At 62.2% G+C, this 20,170-nt stretch overlaps 2 protein-coding genes and 1 long non-coding RNA gene across 4 annotated transcripts in view; 1 reads left to right on the plus strand and 2 right to left on the minus strand.

Moving 5' to 3' along the window:
- The window catches only part of TANGO6 (transport and golgi organization 6 homolog), a 27,527-nt gene extending 18,697 nt beyond the window's left edge, over nt 1-8,830 (minus strand). The window contains exons 1-6 of one of the 2 annotated variants that reach the window (XM_069793210.1): nt 8,065-8,830; nt 7,601-7,717; nt 5,929-6,079; nt 4,975-5,099; nt 4,293-4,455; nt 3,650-3,732 (exon numbers count right to left, since the gene is read on the minus strand). In XM_069793210.1, the coding sequence (XP_069649311.1) occupies nt 3,650-3,732; nt 4,293-4,455; nt 4,975-5,099; nt 5,929-6,079; nt 7,601-7,717; nt 8,065-8,811 (1,386 nt within the window). In that variant the 5' untranslated portion in view covers nt 8,812-8,830. Of the gene's footprint in view, nt 1-3,649; nt 3,733-4,292; nt 4,456-4,974; nt 5,103-5,928; nt 6,080-7,600; nt 7,718-8,064 lie in introns of both variants that reach the window. The other variant, XM_069793209.1, reaches the window with a different exon arrangement.
- On the plus strand, nt 8,692-10,285 carry LOC138687203 (uncharacterized). The gene is made up of 2 exons (XR_011326456.1): nt 8,692-8,820; nt 9,836-10,285. It is a non-coding gene; the product is annotated as an uncharacterized lncRNA (long non-coding RNA).
- On the minus strand, nt 10,102-19,713 carry CDH1 (cadherin 1). Its single transcript, XM_069793211.1, has 15 exons — nt 19,560-19,713; nt 19,360-19,465; nt 14,967-15,433; nt 14,723-14,878; nt 14,507-14,651; nt 14,215-14,387; nt 13,697-13,825; nt 13,394-13,579; nt 13,040-13,284; nt 12,759-12,901; nt 12,403-12,627; nt 11,926-12,147; nt 11,713-11,843; nt 11,308-11,451; nt 10,102-11,176 (listed from the first exon to the last, which is right to left on the minus strand). Exons 1-15 carry the CDS (start codon nt 19,617-19,619, stop codon nt 10,964-10,966), a joined length of 2,745 nt encoding a protein of 914 aa, XP_069649312.1. The 5' UTR covers nt 19,620-19,713; the 3' UTR covers nt 10,102-10,963.
- Nucleotides 19,714-20,170: the final 457 nt, after the last annotated feature.

Consider the following 20,170-nt stretch of genomic DNA (forward strand, 5'->3'; position numbering starts at 1 on the left):
CAATCTGGAGCCTGTTTTCCCTGATTATGCCATATTCTGTGTTAAAAGCAGCCTTCAGCACCATCTTTCTCCTAGCATTTGCTTAACCACAGCAGGGCTCCAAGCTACAGGAACACTGCAGCCAGCTATTCAGGAAGTCTGCTGCTTAGGGGTAAGGTCTTGCGTTACAGAGGGATGCAACAGGCACCTTTGAATTAGCAAATCTTTATGGAAATACTGCACCTAGAGCCAAATCTCAAATACAGAGATCAGTCCCTAGCAGGGCAGCTGGGCTGTCATGCGCTGAGCTGAGCAAGTGGGTTGCAGGGGCTTTGAGGAGGCTGTAGGGCCATGTTCTTCTCCTCCATCTCAAGCAGCACCCTCCTGAATCACTGTCAATGCCCTCCTCCATGAAACCAGCACCCCCTTCCCAGGAAAGCCGCTGTTACCAGCTCACTGCACACAGGTCCCACCTTGCTGCCCACACAGCACAGGAAAAACACTCACAGAAGTCTTACGACATTCTGTTTCCTTTTGAATCCTTTTAAAGGAATTGTCTAAAACTAATAGCCAGGTAGGATGCTTTCAGTCAAAGCCATAATGCTGGGAAAACTCAGTCTAGAAAATGGTTAAATATCAAGCCTTGCCCAGCTGGACTCAGGTTTTACTCAGGGTTGCTGTGTTCAGGTCCTCATTTCAGCAGGCTCTACCACCCTCAATAGCTTTTAGCTTTAAAAAAAAAGAGCCAGGGGCTGGTGGTGGGGTGGGTGGATAAAGTGTTTTCACAAGTTCTCCAAGGGACTTCCAGCTGTGTCAGCTGGTGAACTACCTGCTCAGAAGATGTTGTCCCTTCACACCAGAGCTCTCCCCAGGCCTTCTGACCTCTGCAGCTGGAGAGCAATCTGGAGAGCAATCACCTGCTCCAGGGCTGGAAGTGCCCTGGGGACAGACCAAAGAGCTTTTGCCTCCTCCAGGCAGTGTGACAACCCAGGTAGGAGGGCTAGGAGAGAGATTGTCCTGATAATGTTCTGCCCTGCTGTATTGATGCAAACAGACCTTTTTTCCTGGGCTAATCCCCACGGAGCCATTCCTTCTAACCAGAACCTTTTGTACACAAAGCCTCCCTGATGAAGCCCCAAGGATGGTTTCTCACTCAGCATCAAATGACACTTGCTAGGCAAGAAACCCCTGCAAATCCGCAGGCTGGAGTCTCCGTCACTAATCTGGCTGCTGTCAGGCCTCCAGCACTATGCCATTAAGGAGGGATCCGCCCCAAACTCCCCCAGCACCCGCATTGTGAACGGCAGCCGCAGAGCAGCCCTCCAGACTGGTCTCTGCCTGCCAGCTAGTTACAACAGATCATTACTACGCAAAATACTAAAACAATCACAGCATTTAAGAGCTTAGCCTGCCTAGGGGCATGCCAGTAAGCAAGTCACCAGCTTCTGAAAATTGAATTCCTGGGCTGGAGATGTCCTTCTGGGTTGGAACGTGCAGCAGAATGCTGGGCTGCTGTCAGGGCAGGCAGCAAAGCCTACAGCATGGCACTGGTGATACTGGTGGGAACAGCAGAAAAAGGAGCTATAAGGGAAGGTTTCAGAAGAGAGGCCTCCACAAAATGCCCTGTTCCTTCACAGGGAACACAAGAATGGACCCCACCTCTCCCCCAAATGCCAGAGCCAAGACCTACGCTGCTGAACACCCTGCTTGTCACTCCAAGGGACCCCTTGCAGGAAGGAGCTCCACAGAAGGTGCTAAACCTGCACCGTCCTGCCCACAAGACACTTCCTCTAGCACAGAAGCTGGTCTGTTATTTGCAAAGTCAGAGCGTTTCTCTGATGAGACCCAAGTTTCCTTCCATTTTCCTGAACCCTCCCCATCCCCCAGCACCTGATCAGGGCTGGGAGAGCTGCTGAGCTTCAGCAATCCCTCCTGCTTCTGCAGCCAGGCACACAGACAAGCTCTGAGGCCTCACCACTGCGTCCTGGTACCATCCTGCACCAAGAGCAGCTCCAGAGGAGGTGGCTGGACACCCAGCAGCAGCTGTTGAAGGATTACCCACCTGTGGTTTTAAAATTAACTTCATGCACATGGAAACCCATGTGTCACGGGGTTCAGCTCAGAATGGTCCCTGCAAAACAGGATACTCACTTTTCCTTACTCATCATTATCAATTTACCTGACTTGTCCAATGGGACTAGACAGACTGTAATGCCTTTAGCCCCCGACAGATATCAGCAGGGGAAGATGAACCACTGGGGACACCCCACAGGGACCAGCAGCAGTGTCATCCCCCCCTGGCTGGGACACCTGAGGTGAGGACACAGCCGCTAACAGCATCTCCCCTGTGGCTGAGCTGCTGCCCACCCTCCTTTCCCCGTACTCACATGCTCTCTGCTTCCTAACAGCAGCCACCAGGATAACTGCACCACCTCTCCCACCTCTCCCCACTGCTCTGCGATGCCTCTCAGCTCACCTTCACTCTCTTTTTCACCCTGGTAACAGCTCAGTAGCCTCAGAGCCGCATCAAATCTGCTCACTTCATGGCGCCCACTGCGAATGCCTCGCTGCCAACTGGCTGCACAACCACCGAGCGACAAGCCGGAGACCCTGCCAAGCTGCCCTCACTGCAGGGCTGAGCAGTCCAGCACAGCCGGCCACTTGCCGATACCTCAAGTGCCCTCTTTTCCAGGTCACTCATTCAGAAGCATTTTGGCCCAACTCAAGAGCTGGCTGCTGCCCATCCCTCTGAGAGGGGTTAATGCTGCAGGAGCTGTAGAAAGGCTTCCAGCTCCAGCAGTCTGGCTCAGGCTGCCCTCTGCAGACCTTAGAGGCAGGGAGAGCAGGTTCTTCCTCCCACACAGGTAACACTGGGCTCAGTATGCACTATATTATCCATGCTCTACAGGAAGGAAACTGAGGCATGGAGGCACTAAGAAGAGAGGGACCAGTGACAGAGTGGGAGGAGAACTCAGGCATCCTCTGAAGATTCAGCACCTGCAGGATTCCCTGCAATCCGTCCTTCCCTCTGACCAGCTGCACAACTCTGACACTGGAAGGTGAACAGCATCATCTCAGACCAGGATTGCCAGCCCAAGGCAATGCGTGCCAGGCCAGCGGTACTCCTGACTAGGACCTCCTGCCTACCACACTGCCTGCTCTACTATTGCCTGCTCCACTATTACAGCCCAAGTCCTGAAGCTGCTCTGACAGTACATCCAGACATAACGGTCCTGTAGAAGCTGTGCAATTTAGCAATGCTCAGAGTCTTGCTGCAGGGGAGGAAGAGGATATGAGAACACCATGGAGACTCCTGGCTACCAGCCCACTGCTCAGACTCTTCTTACTCTGACACACCAGAAAGACATTGGGGGGAAAAAACAACGAGCAAGGGCTCACCGCCATCTCGCAAAATGTTTTGCGATGAGAATGCCTGAATGGATTTGGGCAGTGCCTCTGGTATCCAGCATAAGCTGCAGTTCTACCAGGGTAGTGCTGTATACGAGGTTACTCCGTGCAGCTCTCAGCCTTGCCTCGGCATCACGACTGCAGGAGACGCTGGTTTTTGTCACGGTCTAACACACACACTGAATTGCTCAGAAAGTCTCAAACCAGCTTTTTCTTAAAGTAGTTTTCTCACCTACCCTCAGGCCCAAATCAGACATGATACCTTGAGCACATCTTCCACACAGCTGCTGAGCTCTGCCTCTGTCACCAGCACGGTCCCTGCTGATAAATCTTCCACTGCTAGCTCTGAAAACAAAGGGCAGAAATATCAGCACCCCCACATGCCGAGAAGCCTCCAGCAGAACAGCAACCCGTGCATGGCCAGCTCTGGAAACCACTTTGATACTTCTCTTGCTTTCCGTCCATCAGGGCAGCATGGAAACCAATGAGCTCTTGTTAGCTGTGCTAAATATCACTGCAGTGTTGTAAACTCCACAAGGTTACAAGCAAATCAAAGCAGACCACAACTTCTTGATGGATTATTCCCCAGAGAGCTGCTTGGTCAGCATGGGGAACCGATGGCTTCCATCCTGAAGCCCAAAAGGAGACTGGCAGACTGGGAGTTTCCCAAAGAGCACATGACAGAAGCCCCACTACTTAGCTCTCACACTATAGTAATCTGACTCAAGTGCTAGTAAATATGGTGTACCCAGCCACACAGACATGTTCACAACTGACAGAGCTGGGCTTGCACGCTCAGCAGCCCAGCCACCAGCCCGAGAAAATTCTGATGGAAAGACAAAGATCAGCGAGGAGAGAAACCAGACCGTTCTCCGATCTGGGGCTCGGCAGAGACCAGCCAGTACCTGCTGTCTCCGAGCATCGCAGGAGTGGTGCCAACATGGGCTGGAGCAGGTGCTTCTCTGCCAGCTGAGGGTGCTCTTTCGCCATGGTGAGCAGCGTCGTGGTGGCCACTCGCTGGAACTGGCGCGCTGTCAGTTTGTCCTGGATGTGCAGCAAGTCCAGAATCTGGAAAGAAAGTCCATGATAAAGGAATAAAGATCAGCAGCCCCTCAGAAGAGGTGCAGGCCATCTCCTTGCAGTCACCAGTGGAGACTGAGGAGCCTCCTGCATGCTGCTTTATTGGACATTTTCGCACAACGTTCCACATATGGAAGAGCTGGTCTCCTTTCCGTGCGCATGTTAACACAGGATGCATTTCTGGGCTCAAACCAAGAGCCTGCACCACTCCCATAGCCAAAGGCTGGAAGCAAGAGCTTCACAGCAGAGAGCTCCTTATAGCGCAGTGCTGAACAGCTCGTGCGATCAGGCAACATTAACCAGCATTTCAGTCAAATATGGAAAATTCAAGAGTAGGGTGGAAACATGTACCACTGCCAGAGCAGCAGAAAAACATCACATTGTCCTGGCTCAAGCCAGGCCACACTCAAGCAGAAGCGACAGTACCAACGCTCTCCAAGCCAGGAGCTGGCTCCATCTTCCCAGCCAGAGCCAGCATGCTGCAGGGAGGGGAAGAGAGGGACCTACCTGGGGGCATACCAGTCTGTAGTAGTCCTCAAGGGAAAGGCACTGCTGCGGGCAGGAAGCCAGGATCTTTGCAACCGTGTCACATTTTCTCCAGTCCACAGCTGCTGCTTCAGCACCAGTGCCACCTGCTACACCAGCAGAAAGCCAAGATCAGCTCAGACTGACAGCAAACACCAGGGCCATTTTTGGCTGAAGCCAGATGTTTCTGGCCCAAAATTCAATTTCTAGCTTTCATTATTCTCTTTAAACCAAGTTATCTTCCAGGTGACATCTGAATTTAATGACAGAAGGGGAAAAATTATTGCCCAAGACCTTTGATACTGGAAAAAAACTTCTACAAGTAGGTGTATGAGCCAAAAGGTGGAAGAAGGTCATGTTTGGACAGTGCATCAGGTTGGTATTGGCCAGAGGAGGCTTTGGCACTAAAAACTGTGGGATTCAGCTTTTAGAGAGCAACAGTTTCCCTCCCTGGTGAGAAATGGAGAGCAGAGGAGCAAGGCTGCTGAGCCCCGGAGCGGGACGGGTCTCACTCCACCTGCAGCTGCTCACAGCCCAGCACCAAGCACAGCTCCCACCAAACCAGCACCAGTGCAGCTCCTTGGAGTGAACTGCGCTCCATACATGCACAAGGTGCAACCCCACAGAGGCATAAACAGACTAAATGAGTTCGGAGGCCTTCAGTCTGGACCTCAAACATGATGGTGTACACCGAACGAAAGGCATTTGCAGTTGGAAGGCATTCACCGTTTGGGAGTTCAGCACAGTCAGAGGCAAAATCTGCGTGACTGTTACAGAGTCAGCTTGGCCTGACAAAAGCTGTTTCCCATTTCAGTGCTCTGATGGCACTGTCTTTCCTGGGCCTCTCATGGGATGAAACGTCTCAGACACATCATCACAGTCTCTTTTCATCTGCTATTCTGGAAGCCAAGAGCAGCGTCATAGCACCCTACTCACCGCCTGTTCCCTCCATGATGCCCCGAACCACAGCCTGAACCCCGTTGGGTCTCATTAGTCTCTCAGAGAGCAGCTGACCACAAAGGCGCCGCAGCCATGCCGGAGCCCGCACAAGGGCCGGCTTTGTTTCTTCCCCAGGAGAGGGAGGACTCTGAAAGGAAACAAAGGAGCAGGCTAAGGAGCATATTTGCACACTCCTGTGCAAACCCCCACTAACAGGCAAACAGCCTGCACTCTGCCCTGCAGGACTTGAGACCAGATAGGAACACAGGACAGGGAAAGGTTTTAAATAAATCACTTCTTCATCCAGTGGCACAAAGCAAATTAGGGCTTAATGAGAGAGGCCAGCCTTCCCAGGAGCATCCCCTCGTGCAGAGCTTCCCTCCTTTAATTAAAGCCTCTCAGGGTCAGGCAGCAGCTCTGACTGCCTTGTTACCAAAACGATGCACAGGGAGCGCAGGGGACAAGTTGGGTTTGATGCAGGTAAGAGGTCCGCAGCAGTGACCCCTGCCAGGACCCAGCACAGAGTGCTGGGCTGCGGAGGTGGCACTGCGAGCCCGCAGGCTCCCTCGTCGAGCAAAGCAGTCCCCCTGGGACGGCACAAACAGCAGAGCTGTCTGGAGGCTGCGAACCCACAAAGCAAGCGGTTCAAATGGAGGTGCTTGCTCAGACACCCCAAGGAGTGAGGCAGGCCAGCACTGCTGTGCTGGGGAGGACAGAATAGAACAGAATATTTTCAGTTGGAAGGGACCTAACGATTGTCTAGTCCAACTGCCTGACCACTTCAGGGCTGACCAAAAGTTAAAACATGTTATTAAGGGCACTGTGCAAATATCAGCTTGGGATGTCAGCTTGGCTTTTGTTTAACCAGGAGACCCCTGCTTTTCGTGGAAGAACCACAGCACACACTGAGAGGGCTGCCCCGTACAAGCAAGCTCCTCGCACGGACCCTCTGCAGCCCTCGCACGTGGGACAGCCAGCTCGGGAATCGTGCATGATCCCAGACGGAGGGTCAACGTGCAGCACAGAGCTGTGCCTGAGCCAGCGGACCCATGCTGTCCCGCGTGCACGCCAGCAGCTGCTCGCATCCTGACCCTGAACTGTGACATGGCAGGTGGGCACGCGCCCACCCACAGCACCTGCTTGGAGCTGGGATACGGTCCCTTCCCTGGGGACTCTCTAAACACAATGCAAAGGTCTCCCCAGACAGCACCCACTCCCCATCTCCTCCTCCCCACTGCCACCGCGCAGCCTTAGAAACGGCCACGAAGAGCAGCCGGTGCTGAGGCAGCACCGCTTCGTCCCCTCAAGTGGAAAGGGGCAGGTTCTGGAAGAGAAGCTGCTTGGCTTGGCCAGGCACAGCGGATGTAACTGCCAAGCCAAGGCGGCATGTGCCGCGATGAGAGTCCCGGAGTCCGCGCACACCCATGCGTGCACGCCCCTCTACAGCAGGGCCCGAGCTGCCGCCGCGGGAGTGATGCAAGCCCAGCAGCTTCGCCCGCGTGTTCACACGGCACTTGGGGACGGGAGTGCTGCACCAAACTGGTTTTTAAGGTGTAAGAACATTTGCAGGCGAGCAGCAAAGGCACCCTCGGAGCGCGGGAACAAACAGTCCCAGCACCGCCGGCGGTACGCGCCCTGCGCCGGGGACGGCCCCGCCGCTGCTGGGTACCTGCTTGGGCCGGCCTTGCAGGACGAGCAGCTCCCGCACCGCCAGCGGCTGGTAGACGCGGTCCAGGATGTGTCGCAGGGCCTCCCGGCACCGCGCTCGCTCCGCTTCTGAAACACCCTGGAAAAAACAAACCCCGGGGTGGGGACGACAGCCTGGCCACCGGCACTAAGCCCACCAGTCCCGACCGCGTGCCGGTGCCCCTCCAGCCCCTTGCCAGGCTCCCCAGCTCCCAATCTCATCCCTTGCACAGAGATGAACATGCACGGCACGGGAGCCGACGCTGGGCAGGCGGCCCGGTGGAGGCTCAGTGAGCGGGAGCCCAGCACAGCCACGGAGCACATGCGGCCGTGCCGCTGGGCGGGCTCCGGCGAGGCCGGTGACCCCGATGGGTTTTCGGCAGGGCCGGGTGCCCACGCTGGCACCAAACCGCACAGGGGGAGCGGGAGGAGAGGGGACCCACGGACCTCGCTGTGGGCGGCGGGGCCGTGGCCCAGCAGGCAGAGACCAGCGAGGAGGAGGCCGAGGTGTCGGGCGAGGAGCGGGCCGCCCAGCGCGGGGTGCTCGGTCAGCTCGGCCAGGGCTGCGGTGGCGGCGTGGAGCCGGGCCCCGCGGCTGGCCGGCGGCGCCGGTGGCGGCGCGGGGGGCCCCGGGCGCTGCCCCACGCCCGCCGGCAGGTAGGGCACCAGGCCCAGGCCCACGGCGGCCCGCAGCGCCCGCCCCACGGCCCGGCCCTGTCCCACGCTCAGCGTGTCGGCGCTGGGCGGCGGCGCGGCCCCGGGCCCGGCCCCGGCCCCGGGGGCGGCGGGAGCGGCGGCGAGCGCGGTCAGCCGCTCCTTCAGGCACAGCAGCAGCGCCAGCAGCCCGCAGGCGGCGGCCCAGCCCGGGTCGGCCTCGCCCGCCGCCCCGGCGGCCAGCCCGGGGGCCCGGGCCAGGACGGCATCGCGCAGGCCGCGGAGCGCCGCCCAGCCCGGCGCCCTCCGCAGCCGCTCCTCCAGGGCCGCCGAGTTGCTGCGCAGCGTCTCCGGTCGTAGGGCACCTTCTGGGCCGGGCCCGGCTTCGCCGTCCCGCTCACCGGGCCCAGCGGGCTGCTGCCGCCGCCGCAGCAGCAGCTCCAACGCCTCCACCACCCGCTCCAGCTCCGGGCCCGGCTCCGCACCGCCCGCCATCTCGGGGCTGCCGTGAAGGGGAGCAGCGCGGCTCTCCGCCGCCATCTTGGGGAGGTCGGGCGAGGGGGAGGAGCGAGGCTCTCCGCCGCCATTTTTGGGAGGTCGGGGAAGGGGCGGAGCGCGGCTCTCTGTCGCCATCTTGGGGAGGTCGGGCGAGGGGGGGAGCGTGGCTCTCCGCCGCCATCTTGGGGAGGTCGTGGAAAGGGGCGGAGCGACACCGCCCGCCGCCATCTCGGGGGAGCCGCCCGCCCGCCGCCATCTTGGGTGGGGCGGCGCCATCTTGGGGCCTGGGCTGAGAGCGGCAAGCTGCCTGCTCCGGTGGCTGCTCGGGTCTCGTCTTCTTCCCAGGAGGGAGAGCAGGAGATACAGCTGTCCCCTGCCCGGCCAGGCTTGGCCTGACGCCGGAGTGGGAGGCCGGCAATGTAGGCCCTCGTCCCTGCTCCCCACAGGTGTCAGCAGCATCCACGCCTCTGGCAGGTCAGGTATTTCAGGGGAGCTCCCACCCCAAGGCTTGCCCCTGCCCCGAGCACAAGCTCTGGCTGCATCCAGCAAAAGTTAGCATCTTGCATTGAGAAAACAGTTCTGTCTACAAAGGGAGAGCCCAAACACATTTCCATATCGTAATGGGGGTGTAGAGGCAGAGGTGTGCAAGATGGGCATTACCACCTGCTCTTGGGGTCAGTGGCTAGACTTGCCTTTGGAATAAACAGTTTATGTGTGTGTTGCAAAGTACATAAATCAGCAACTTGCCTGCCGAGGACTAACAAGGCAGGATGACTGCAAATCCTTTGCCAGCCTCCTAGGCTGCTGCATGTTTGAAAGCCTTAAAGCACTGTGAGGTACGTTATTCTTTTACGTTTCCTTACTGGGTAGGGCCTCTGAAGGGCAGTCGGAGCAATTACAGGGTTGGATAAACATCAGCGATCTCTCACACTTGCTAACAGCCTCGCCTCTGCTGCATGGCCCACGCAGGTCAGGGTGTTGGGCCAGGCACTGCGCACACAGGGCACAGCCACCATGATAAGGCACAAACTGGATTTTCACATCATATCCTTCTTCTTTCCCTAAGGGCCTGTCCAGGCAGACTCGGCATGAGGCAAAGCCATGACCTGCTGTTAGCTGCCAGCCCTGCCTCCTCACGGCCCCTGGTGCTGAGAAAACATGCGCTGTGGTACGGATCCATCCCTGTTACACAGAGCTGGGCATTTGCCATCTGCCCTTTGGAGGCAGCAGCAGCCACAGCTGCACAGAGGAACGGCTCTCTACAGGGCACGCCAGCCTCTGAGTACGGACACAGGCAGTGAAACCAGCAGAGCTGCACACAGAGAAAAGGGCTTTCAGTTTTCTTAAAAGAATTTATTATTTCAATTTTATATAAAAACCATAGAATCAATTAACACTAGACCATTGCTGGCTTCCCAGAGGGCATCAAAACCCTTTCCCATGATAAAAAATACAAACCATGACAACAGCTAAACACATTGTTCAGAATTTGAGTAAAGCCATTTGATTTCCAAAAGCGCCTTTCATTGACTGCACAATAATTACACCTGGCACGACAGAAGGAAATCATATCATAATTTGGGATAAAGAAAAATAGAGATCTGCCTCTATGTACTCTATCAAATATAATTCCCTCACGTATAGCACGTGATGGCACATCTTTGGTCTGCTTTTATCGATCATCTCGCCCCTCTCCAGCAGAGGCGCATTGCTGGGGCCACCCTGCTTCGCAGGCGCCGGGTTTGTGAGCCGAGCGCGGCGGCAGGTTGGCACTTGTGTCGGAGCTGGGAGCACGAGGTATTTCAGAGAGCGCCAGAGAAACGCTTTTTCCCCCCACGGCAAAGGAAGGGAGGCAGCGGGGCCTGTCCCTGCCGGGGAAGAGGAGCTGATCCTGGCTCGCGCAGCCAGAGCACCTTGGCTCCAGGACGGGGAACGGACCGAAGGGCTCCATGTCCCGCCTGGAGCCGAGGGGGGCCAGGAAACACACAGGGTCCCCAAACCGACCCCCCCAGCCCCAGTGACCCCAAGCTTCCCCTGCACTGAACATGGGGGATGTGAATATCAGGTTGAGGGGGTGTTGGAGTGGGGTTTGGCCACCCCCCCGGGCAAAGACTGACGTGAGTCCAGTTGGGTGAAATGAGGTGAGCTGCCTGCGCTGGGCGGCTGCCGGCCGGACCGGAGCCACAGGAGGATCCTAGTCATCCTCCTCCCCACCGCCGTAGAGGTCTGCCAGCTTCTTGAAGCGGCTGCCCCAGTCGTTGAGGTAGTCGTAGTCCTGGTCGCGGTCGGAGGCAGAGGAGTTGAGGGAGCTGAGCGAGGTGGCCTCCGAGCCGCTGCCCTCGTAGTCGAACACCAGCAGGGAGTCGTAGGGGGGGGCCGTGGGGTCCGTGTCGGCCGCTTTCAGGTTCTGGGGGGGGGTAGCAGAGGGGTCAGTGCCCATTCCTGCTGGGCTGGGGGGCACTCCAATGGTGCCTCCGTGGATGAGGGGCTTCATCCCCCTGGTTCCCCCCCCGAGCACCACATGGGACCAGGGCTCACCTCATCGATGAAGTTTCCGATCTCATCAGGGTTGGCGGGCCGGGGCCGGTACTGGGGGGCAGCCATCAGCGGGGGGGCCACGTCGTTGCGGATCACTTCTGGGCGGGCGTCCAGGCCCCGGTGCAGCTGGCTCAGATCATAGTCCTGCATAGGAATGGAGAAGGGGGGACATGAGGAGACGACACTCGAGGGACAACCACAGGCATTGCCGCGCTGCGACTTGGGGCACCAGGATGTGCAGGGTACTGGGTGACTGCAGGAGGGGACACAGGGGCGAGCAGGTCCGCAGCAGCATGCTGCACCCCAAGCATCCGTTGCGGCTTGGGGAGCAAGACTACCACCCGCCGCAGGGAGGGTGCCGCAGGGATTCCACAGGCAGGGTCCGGTCCGGCACAGTCATCCCACCTGGTCCTCCTCGCCGCCACCTTCCTCGTCATAGTGGTAGACGTTGTCCCGCATGTCGTCCTCGGGCGGGAGCAGCGGCTCCTTCACCACCTTCCTCCGCCTGGCGAAGAGCAGCAGCAGCAGTAGCAGGACTGCGAGCAGAGGGCACTGGTGTCAGGGCGTCAGGGCAAGGGTGGCCCTGTCCCCATCCCGTCCCTGTCCCGTGGTACTCACTCAGCAGCGCCAGGATGGCCCCCAGGATGCTGAGGATGGCGGGGACGCCCAAGCCGCTGGCGATGTACGCTCGCCGCTCGCAGTTTTTGGCCGGCCCTTCGCAGTCGCACACCTGAGCTTTCACCGGCGTCACCTGCGCCTTGCCCTGGCTGTCCGTCAGCCTCAGGAAGATGTTGTACTCCCCCGGCTCCAGCTGCTTCACCAGGCTCAGCACCAGCAGGTCTTGCGCAGCAGAGAGAGGGGTTGGGCTCAGAGACATGTCCCCGCTTCCCCAGTTTAGGGACACCCTTGGCACCGGTGCAGGGCTTTGCCATGTGGCAGTTCCCCAGCCTGGTGCCTATCATGGGGGCCAGCACCAGCTGCGCTTGGGGGGGGCACAGAGAGCCAAGGGGGGGCTGGGATCTGGCCCTCACTCAGCATCTCCCCACCACCCCACGCCAAGGGTGGGTGGCCAAGCCAGACCAGGCAGCACCTTACCTTGTCCGGTCACCTTGACAGTCCAGTTGGCACTGGAGCCGTGCTCCAGCGCTGCCTGGAAGGGGTAGGTGTTGGGGGGCAGGTCCTTGTCGACGATGTTCAGCGTCTGCTCCTCCGGCTGCCGGCTGCAGATGTCGAAGAACCGGGGCTCTGGCATGGGCCCGTTGTCGTTCACGTCCTGGAGGAGGAGGAGCAGCGTCCCCGTGCCGGTGGCATCCGGCGACCCTGTGGGGCCGGAGGTTAGCAAGGCACCTGAGGAGGGGGTCCCGGTCCCGACCCCTGCCCCAGGAGCCCCAGTGGGACACAGGTGGGCGGCAGCAGCCCCTTCCCAAAGGGCAAGGCAGGGCGCTCCTCACCGCTGTCCACAGCCAGGACGATGGCCTTGTAGGTGCTGTTGATGGCGTGCACCGACTCCCGGTCCAGCGGCTGGGCTACTGTGACAAAGCCGTTCTCGGGGTCGATGGCCAGCCACCCTGCGGGGTCACTGCCCATGCGGTACCTGGGGCAAGCGAGGGGTCAGTGGGGGACGGGATGCTCTGCAGAGTGGGGGGGGAAGGGGCACACGGCACAGCGGGCACAGTGCAGCCCCCCCAGGCACCCCAGCACGGCCCCCTGCCACCGACCCTGCCCCACTCACGTGATTTTCTGCCTCTGATCCCTGTCTGGGTCCTGGGCCGTGTAGGAGGTGATCTGGTGCCCCATTGGCAGGTCCTCCATCACCTCCACCCTCTTGACGGGGGGCACGAAGACAGGCGCTTCGTTCATGTCTCCAACCAGCACCAGGACGCTGGCCGTGGAGAGCGGCAGGGGGACGGTGAAGGGGACAGCATTCTCCACCGTTACCAGGAGGTTGTACCGGCTCCTGGTCTCATAATCCAGGCCCTGGAGGAGGGTAGGAGAGAGGAGCCGGGGTAGTGCCAGTGCTGGCGGGGAGGCAGCTGGCAGTGGGGCAGCTGGCAGTGGGGCAGCTGGCACCGGTGGCAGGACCCACCTTGGCAGTTTTCAGAATGCCATCATTGGTTTTGGGGTCGGTGGTGATGCTGAAGTCGCCATTCTGGTCCCCACTCTTGATGCGGTAGACGGCTTGCCAGGCAGGGGAGCCCTGCATGTCCTGGTCTGTCACGTGCAGCCGGGCCACCACCACTCCCACCTCGTTCTCGTTCACCGTCCCCTCGTACTGCAAGAGAGGGGACAGGGACAGTCACCCACATGGTCCCGGGCACCCCCGGGGTGGAGGGGCTCATGCCATGATGGCCCGGGGAGGGCAGTGGCTCGGGGGAGCCGGCTCAGGTACCGCAGTGGGGTCAAAGACAGGAGGGTTGTCGTTGGCATCGGTGACTTCCACGATGGCAGTGGCAGTGTTGGTCAGGCCACTGCCCTCCTGGTCCGCAGCCTGGATGATCAGCGTGTAGTTGGGAGTGGTCTGCAAGACGAAATCACTACTGTTAGGGCAGGGATGGGGTCCAGCGTGTCCCCCTCCTCCGGGAGCATCACCTGCCTGCTCCTCCAGCCTTCTCCAGCCAAGGCGTTCACCGCCGGCACAGATGCTTGCCGACGTCCCCACTGCCCACCCAAAGGGCTGGCACTCCACCCGCTCCCGGGGCTCAGCAGGGCTGGGGGCCCTGCAATGTCCCCAGCACAGATCCCCGATGGGTTTGGGGCTGCAGACACCCCAGAGCAGGGGACGGTGACCCAGGGATCACAAGTGCCCAAACCAGCCAGACACCGGGGCTCTGGCATCCCTGGCTCCCTGCGGCAAGTGCCACCGCGGAGCTGCCACGTGGTCCCCCAGGACACGGCAAGGGCGCCCACCTCCCGGTCCAGCCCTGTGCCGATGACACTGATGACACCCTTCTGCGGGTCGATGGTGAACATCCGTTGCGCGCTCTTGGGCTCCTCACTGAGGATGGAGTAGCCGATGATGCCGTTGTTCACGTTGATCGCATCGTCTGCATCCGTGGCGTTCACGGTCATCACGGATGTGCCTGGGCATGGGGACAAGCAGGGGAGGTTTTACTTGTGGGACAAAACCCACTGGACACCCCAGCACAGCTCCGGCTCAGGGGTCTGCATGAGGCCCCCGGCTCATCACTCCCCCATGCACCTGGTTTCGCGTTTTCCTCGATGTAACCGATGAAGACTTGCTTGGTGAAGATGGGCCGGTTGTCGTTCTGGTCCGTCACGGTGATGATGATCTCCATGGGGTCCTCCACGGGCTGCCCGTTGGCCGCCACCGCGTGGGAGAAGAGCTGCGAGGGGCACCGTCAGCCCACGCGTGGCCCCAGGGACCATCCCCTCCCCATCCCGGCCCCCCACTCACGACGTATTTGTCGATCTGCTCCCGGTCCAGCGGCTTCGTCACCTCCAGCCACCCTGTCTCCCGCTCAATGATGAAGACACCCACGGGGGGGGTGTCCGCCCCCTGCCCTGTGATGCTGTAGAAAACCTTGGTCTCCTTGTCCTTGTTGGATTTGATCTGGTGGTGAGGCGGAGGGGGGGTTAGAGGGGTCCCGGTGCTCCAGGGACCCCCCTGCTGTGTGCCCTGTCCCCACGGGGCCGCATACCTGCACCAGCTTCTTGGGGAAGGGCCCCCGCTCGTTCTCGGGGCAGTTGATGGGGGGGATGACCCAGTCCCTCTTCTGCCGCCGGAGGCCATGGCCGGGCTCGGGGAAGGTCAGCACATCAGGCTGTGTGTGCGTGTCCTGCGGGGAGAGTGGCACGGCTCGGTGCTGGCACCTTTCAAGCCTTCTGCACGCTCTGCCCTGGGGAGAGGGGCTGCAGTGAACCGGGGGAGAGGGGCTGTGCTTTACCTGCTGGTGGTGGTGACGGCGGTGCCACCGCCTGCGCAGGGTCACCCTGGCCGAATGCTTCTTGCCTGAGGCGTCCCAGGCGTGGATGGGGAAGCTGATCTCCCGCTGCCGGAGCTGCAGAGGCCGGGTCGCAGAGACAACACCGTCCCTGCTCACCTTGAAGCGCGTGTCATCCGAGAGGTACGTGGTGTGCCGCTGCTCGCCGCAGTCCACAAAACTCACTGGGGACAGGGAGAGCGAGTGGGCAGGGAGGTCCCGGTGCTGCCCCGGTGGGAGCTGCCGAGGACAGGGCAGGCACCATGGGACGGGCAGGCAGGAGGGTGCAGGACAGCATGACACGGACACACACAGCACGGCCACGGCTCAGATGCACGGGGGGAACGACCATGGGGGTCACAGGCGTGGCAGGGATGCACCACGCACGGTGCCACGTGCCCTGCCGGGATCCTGTCTTGGGCACGGGCAGGGAGTGCAGCATGACGCATGGTGCATCCTTGCCGTGGCTTTGGTGCGGGATTGGGCACGGCACAACCTGCTGTACCATGGGATCTCCACCGGCCCGTGACAACGGGGCAAATGGCACTCAGCACAGCGTGTCTCTGCTGTGCGTGGCACATCCATGTCTATAGCACTGCGTACGGCACATCCCTGCCTTGTGTCACATCCCCATGGCATAGCGTGTCCCCGTGTGCGGCACGTCCCTGCTGCCGTGCCAGCGGGCAGAGGGTGCTGCTGCTCTGGCTGCTTTTCAGATAAAAACAAGGGCAGCACCTGCTCACCTGTGCTGGTACCCAGCCCCCCAGCAGCTGATCCACAGGGCACTGCAGGCTGGTGGATTACATTGACCCAGTGCCTGGGGACCCGTGGGGTCCCCAAGCCCCCGCGTGGCCGGGGACCATAGCCATGTGTCCGCAGCAGGGACATCAACCTGTGCGGCAGGAAGGTGCCAGCCCCGGTGCGCTCGCGGCGCAGGGTGGCAGCCGGGGCACCCAACCTGCCCAGGCACCCTTCGGGACCTCCGACACCTCTGCTGCTGGGGGTCCCCAGGGACAGCAGGCACCCACCGCAGACCGGGGCAGATGGTGTCCTGGCATCACCAGCTTGGCACCCTGCTGGGGCGTGGTACGAGCCGGGACCAGCACGCGGGGGGCCGCGGCCAGCCCAGCGGGAGGCTCCGAAGGGTGCTTCGGCGGTCAACAGGCATCACATGAGCTGGGGCCGCGCTGCCGGGAGCTCCCGAACAAACACCCTTTGTCTGGGAGATGGTTTGTTTGAGCCAGCGGCACCCCGGCTGGAGCCCTTGCCAGCGCAGCCGCCATCGGCCCCGGCGTGACCCGCACTGCGCAGAGCGAGCGTCGGGGCTGCGCTGCGGGAAGGCGACGTGTCCGGGGTGGGAGGCAGAGCCGCACGCCCCGACGCTGGGCACGAGGCCGCTGCTGGGGCTGGGTCCGCCATCCCATGGGGTTACGTCAGGCTGCGAGCAGCCCAGGAATTTGGAGGTGGCGGTGGGATGGAGGTGGGTGGGGAGCGATCACCAAGCTCTGGGCTGGGGGCTGCCACCCCCCTGTTTGCCATGTTGGCCCCCAACCCAGCCCGGGCAGCCGGGCAGGATGCGCCGGCACGATGCCAGCCCAGCTCGGCCCCGCGGCGGGACCCCCGGCAAAGGCTGTGGGCTGGGGGAGCCGGTGAGGCCGGCTGGGCAGGAACGTGCCAGGACAGGTCGGGTGCTGCCGCAGCGGGGGCTGGTGGTGGGGAGAGGCATCCCGGCACCCATGGGCGCAGGCGCAGCGCTTGGCACCCGGTACCTGGCACCACGCCGGATGGGTGCAGCAAGTGGGCAGTTCTCAGCCCCCAGCCCCACACCGAGTGCAATGAGTGCTCGGTGCTCAGCACCCGCTCCCCCCGCTTCCCACCCGGCCATGCACAACCTGTTTTTCCAGCTCCTCCGTTGAAGGAAAGCTGTCCCCAGCCATCCCCAGCCCTCCCCTCCCCGGGGCTGGGAACCAGGGGGCCCTTCCCCTCTCCAGGAGCAATGGGGCAGGAGGCGAGGAGAGCTGGGGGGGGGGGTCCTTTGGGGGGATCCCCCCCTTCCAGGACCCCTGCCACCACCCACAGGGTGCTGGGACTCCCTGCATTACCAGGCTGCCTACTGGGGCAGGGGGATGAGACCAAGCACCAGGATGGGGACCAGGGCAGCCCCCCCAAGCCACCCCACATCCTGCAGTGTCTTGCTGGGGCTGAGCACAGGCTGACTCACGGGCAGAGCCGGGTGCCACCAACCCCGGCTGCCACCACCCTGGCGGTGACCACACCGCGATTGCGCAAACACGGCTCTGCCGGGGCGGAAACCGGCGATGGTGGCGGCGGGGTAACTCGCGTCAGCCCGTGGGCAGCTGGGGTAAAGGTGCTTTGAGTGGCACGTCCCGCCAGCGCACCCGCTGACGTCACCCGAGTTTCGCTGTGACTTCAGACTCTCGAGATTCCCCCACCCAGGGCTCATGGGGGAGCGTCTCAGCCTCCACCATGTCCCGTGGGGCCATGACACCCCAGAGACACCCCCCCACCCCACCAACACCCGCCGAGCAGAACCGTAGGGTCCCGACCCGGTCCTGGGGACGCCATGGCCCCGGTGCAGGTGTTCGCCTCCCCGGCCCAGGCACCACGCGGGGCTTGTCCAGACCTGTTGGAGGGAAAACACCGTGCTCAACTCATCAGCCTAATTACAGGCTGGCTCGTTAGCCCGCCCTCGCCACGGCCTGGCCGCAGGCTTTGGTGCGCTGCATGGCGCGGGGGGTGGCATTGCCGAGCGCCCACCATGCTCATCCACCCGCGGGGCCAGGCACCACCAGGCTGGTACATGGTGAATACGGGCAGCCGTCCCCTTCCCTCCTCCCAGGACACAAAACTGGAAGTGCTGGTGCTGGGATGGGGATTTCCAGCAGGTCCCGGCACTGGAGACACCGAGGCGGCGTGGCTGCCCATGACCCTGCTATCGGGCACAGCCCTAATGGACACAGGCTGCTGCATCCGGGCAGCTTCGTTAATGATCAACCAAAGGTTAACGAACGGGCAATTCCTGAGGTGTGGGGCAGGGTCTGGCTCCTGGCTTGATACCCGCAGCCCAGGCGAAGCCATTCCAGAGCCAGGGAGATTTGGAAGCCCCCAGTGCAGTGCTCAGTACTCTGCACCCCTCAGCCCCGTGCCCACCCCAGCCACCCCCGGCAAACCATGGTGCCGGCACCACCGTCAGCCATTAACCAGCGCAGATGGCGATGGCCCAAGCGCTGCCCTGGGAGCCTGCACCATGGATCAGGGGGGTGCAGATGTGCAGAGCACCCCAAAGCAGCAGCAGGTCCCCGGGCACACCTTTTCCCGGTGCCTCCCCTGCACCCCGAGGGCCGGCAGCACCCGGCTGCCCCGGCCGGGGCTCGGTGCCATGGCAGAGGGAGGCTGCTGGCAACCCGGGTTGGGGCCCAGCCTGGCACAGCCATCATGGCCACACAGGGAAGGCTCAGTGCCAGCACCCGCCACACTGGGACTGGGATTTTGTGCCGGCGTGGTGAGACACCACCGTCCCCACACCAAAAGCCACCCGAGGAGGCGCGCTAGGGGCTCTGCTCTGTGGCCACGAAATGTGGATTTGCCCCCACGAACCCTGGGTGCCGGGACCCCACGGGCGGGCGAAGCGCGGGGCAGGACGGGCGCCTGCGCGGCCCCACACCCCAGCCTGCCGGCCTCAACAGGTCTGCGCCGCCTGAGTCAGCGCCGCCCGCGCCGGCGCACCCCGGGGAGAGGCACCCGCTGCCCCCGCGACCCGACGCCATTCTGCCGCCGTGGGAACACCGGTGCCAGCGCTGCCCCGGACCCTCGGCGTGGTCCCACCGCCGTGCGCGGAGGCTCAGCCACGACTCTGTCCCCATTGCCACCTGCGGCGGTACACGCTGAGCCTGTCCCCACCACGATGGCCTCGTCCCCACCGCCACGGCACTGTCCCCCACGGCCCCGTCCCCGCAGCCACCCACGGAGCCACAGAGAGACCGTCCCCGTTGCCACCCTGGCACCAATCTAGCACCGACCCACGGCTTCGTCCCCCATCGCCACCTCCAGCGCCACGCACCCAGCCCGTCCCCACGGCTCCCCACCTTACCGTGTCCCAGCGCCCGTCCCGCCACCACGCCGTCCGGTGCCACGGCGAAGGCAAAGGTCTCTTTGGCAAAGCCGGGCTGGCACGGTGCTGCCAGCCAGTGACCAGCCTGCCCGGAGAGAGACATCAGTCCCGGGTAGGGTCCCGCCACCCCGGGCAGGGTCCCACGGTCCCGGTCAGGGTCCCACGGTCCCGTCCCTCACCTGGAGGAGGAGGAGGAGGAGGAGGCAGAGCGGGGCCGGGCAGCCCCCCCGCCGCCCCATGGCTAGTTGCCGGTACGGTGCCGGAGGGATCGGGACGCCGCCGCCGCCGCGGAGCCGCAGGTGAGTCCCGGTCCCGGTCCCGATCCCGCCCCGCAGGTGCCCACGGGGGAACCGCCCCGCCCCGCCCCGCCGGGAGGCGGGGCCGCCCCGCCCGCCACCGGCCCCGGTTCCCCGGTACCCGGAGCTCCGTGGGTGCCCGTCCAGGGCGGTGGGAGCGCTGGGGGGGGGTTGTAGGAGCCGGGGGACTCCCGGGACGCACCCACCCCCACGGCCCCCGCGGGTCCCGGCTATGCGGGGGACAAACGTCGCACCCCGGGGGCCCCACGCCAGAAGCGGGGGGGTCCACGCCAACCCCCCCCGGCTGCTGCTGCACCCCCCGTCCCCTCCAGCACCTCTCCCCCCTGTGCCCCCCGGCACGGCCCAGAGAAATCCCCGGGACCCCCTCCCGGGGCCACCGGCCACCCCACGGCTCCCGGGGCTTTGGCGTGGGGCAGAGTCCAGCCGGTGGGGAGCACCCGGTGCTGGGGGTGGCCGCGGGGGGGGAGCGGGCA

Source organism: Haliaeetus albicilla, chromosome 10 (assembly GCF_947461875.1).
Source record: "Haliaeetus albicilla chromosome 10, bHalAlb1.1, whole genome shotgun sequence".
NCBI classification, from domain to species: Eukaryota; Metazoa; Chordata; class Aves; order Accipitriformes; family Accipitridae; genus Haliaeetus; species Haliaeetus albicilla.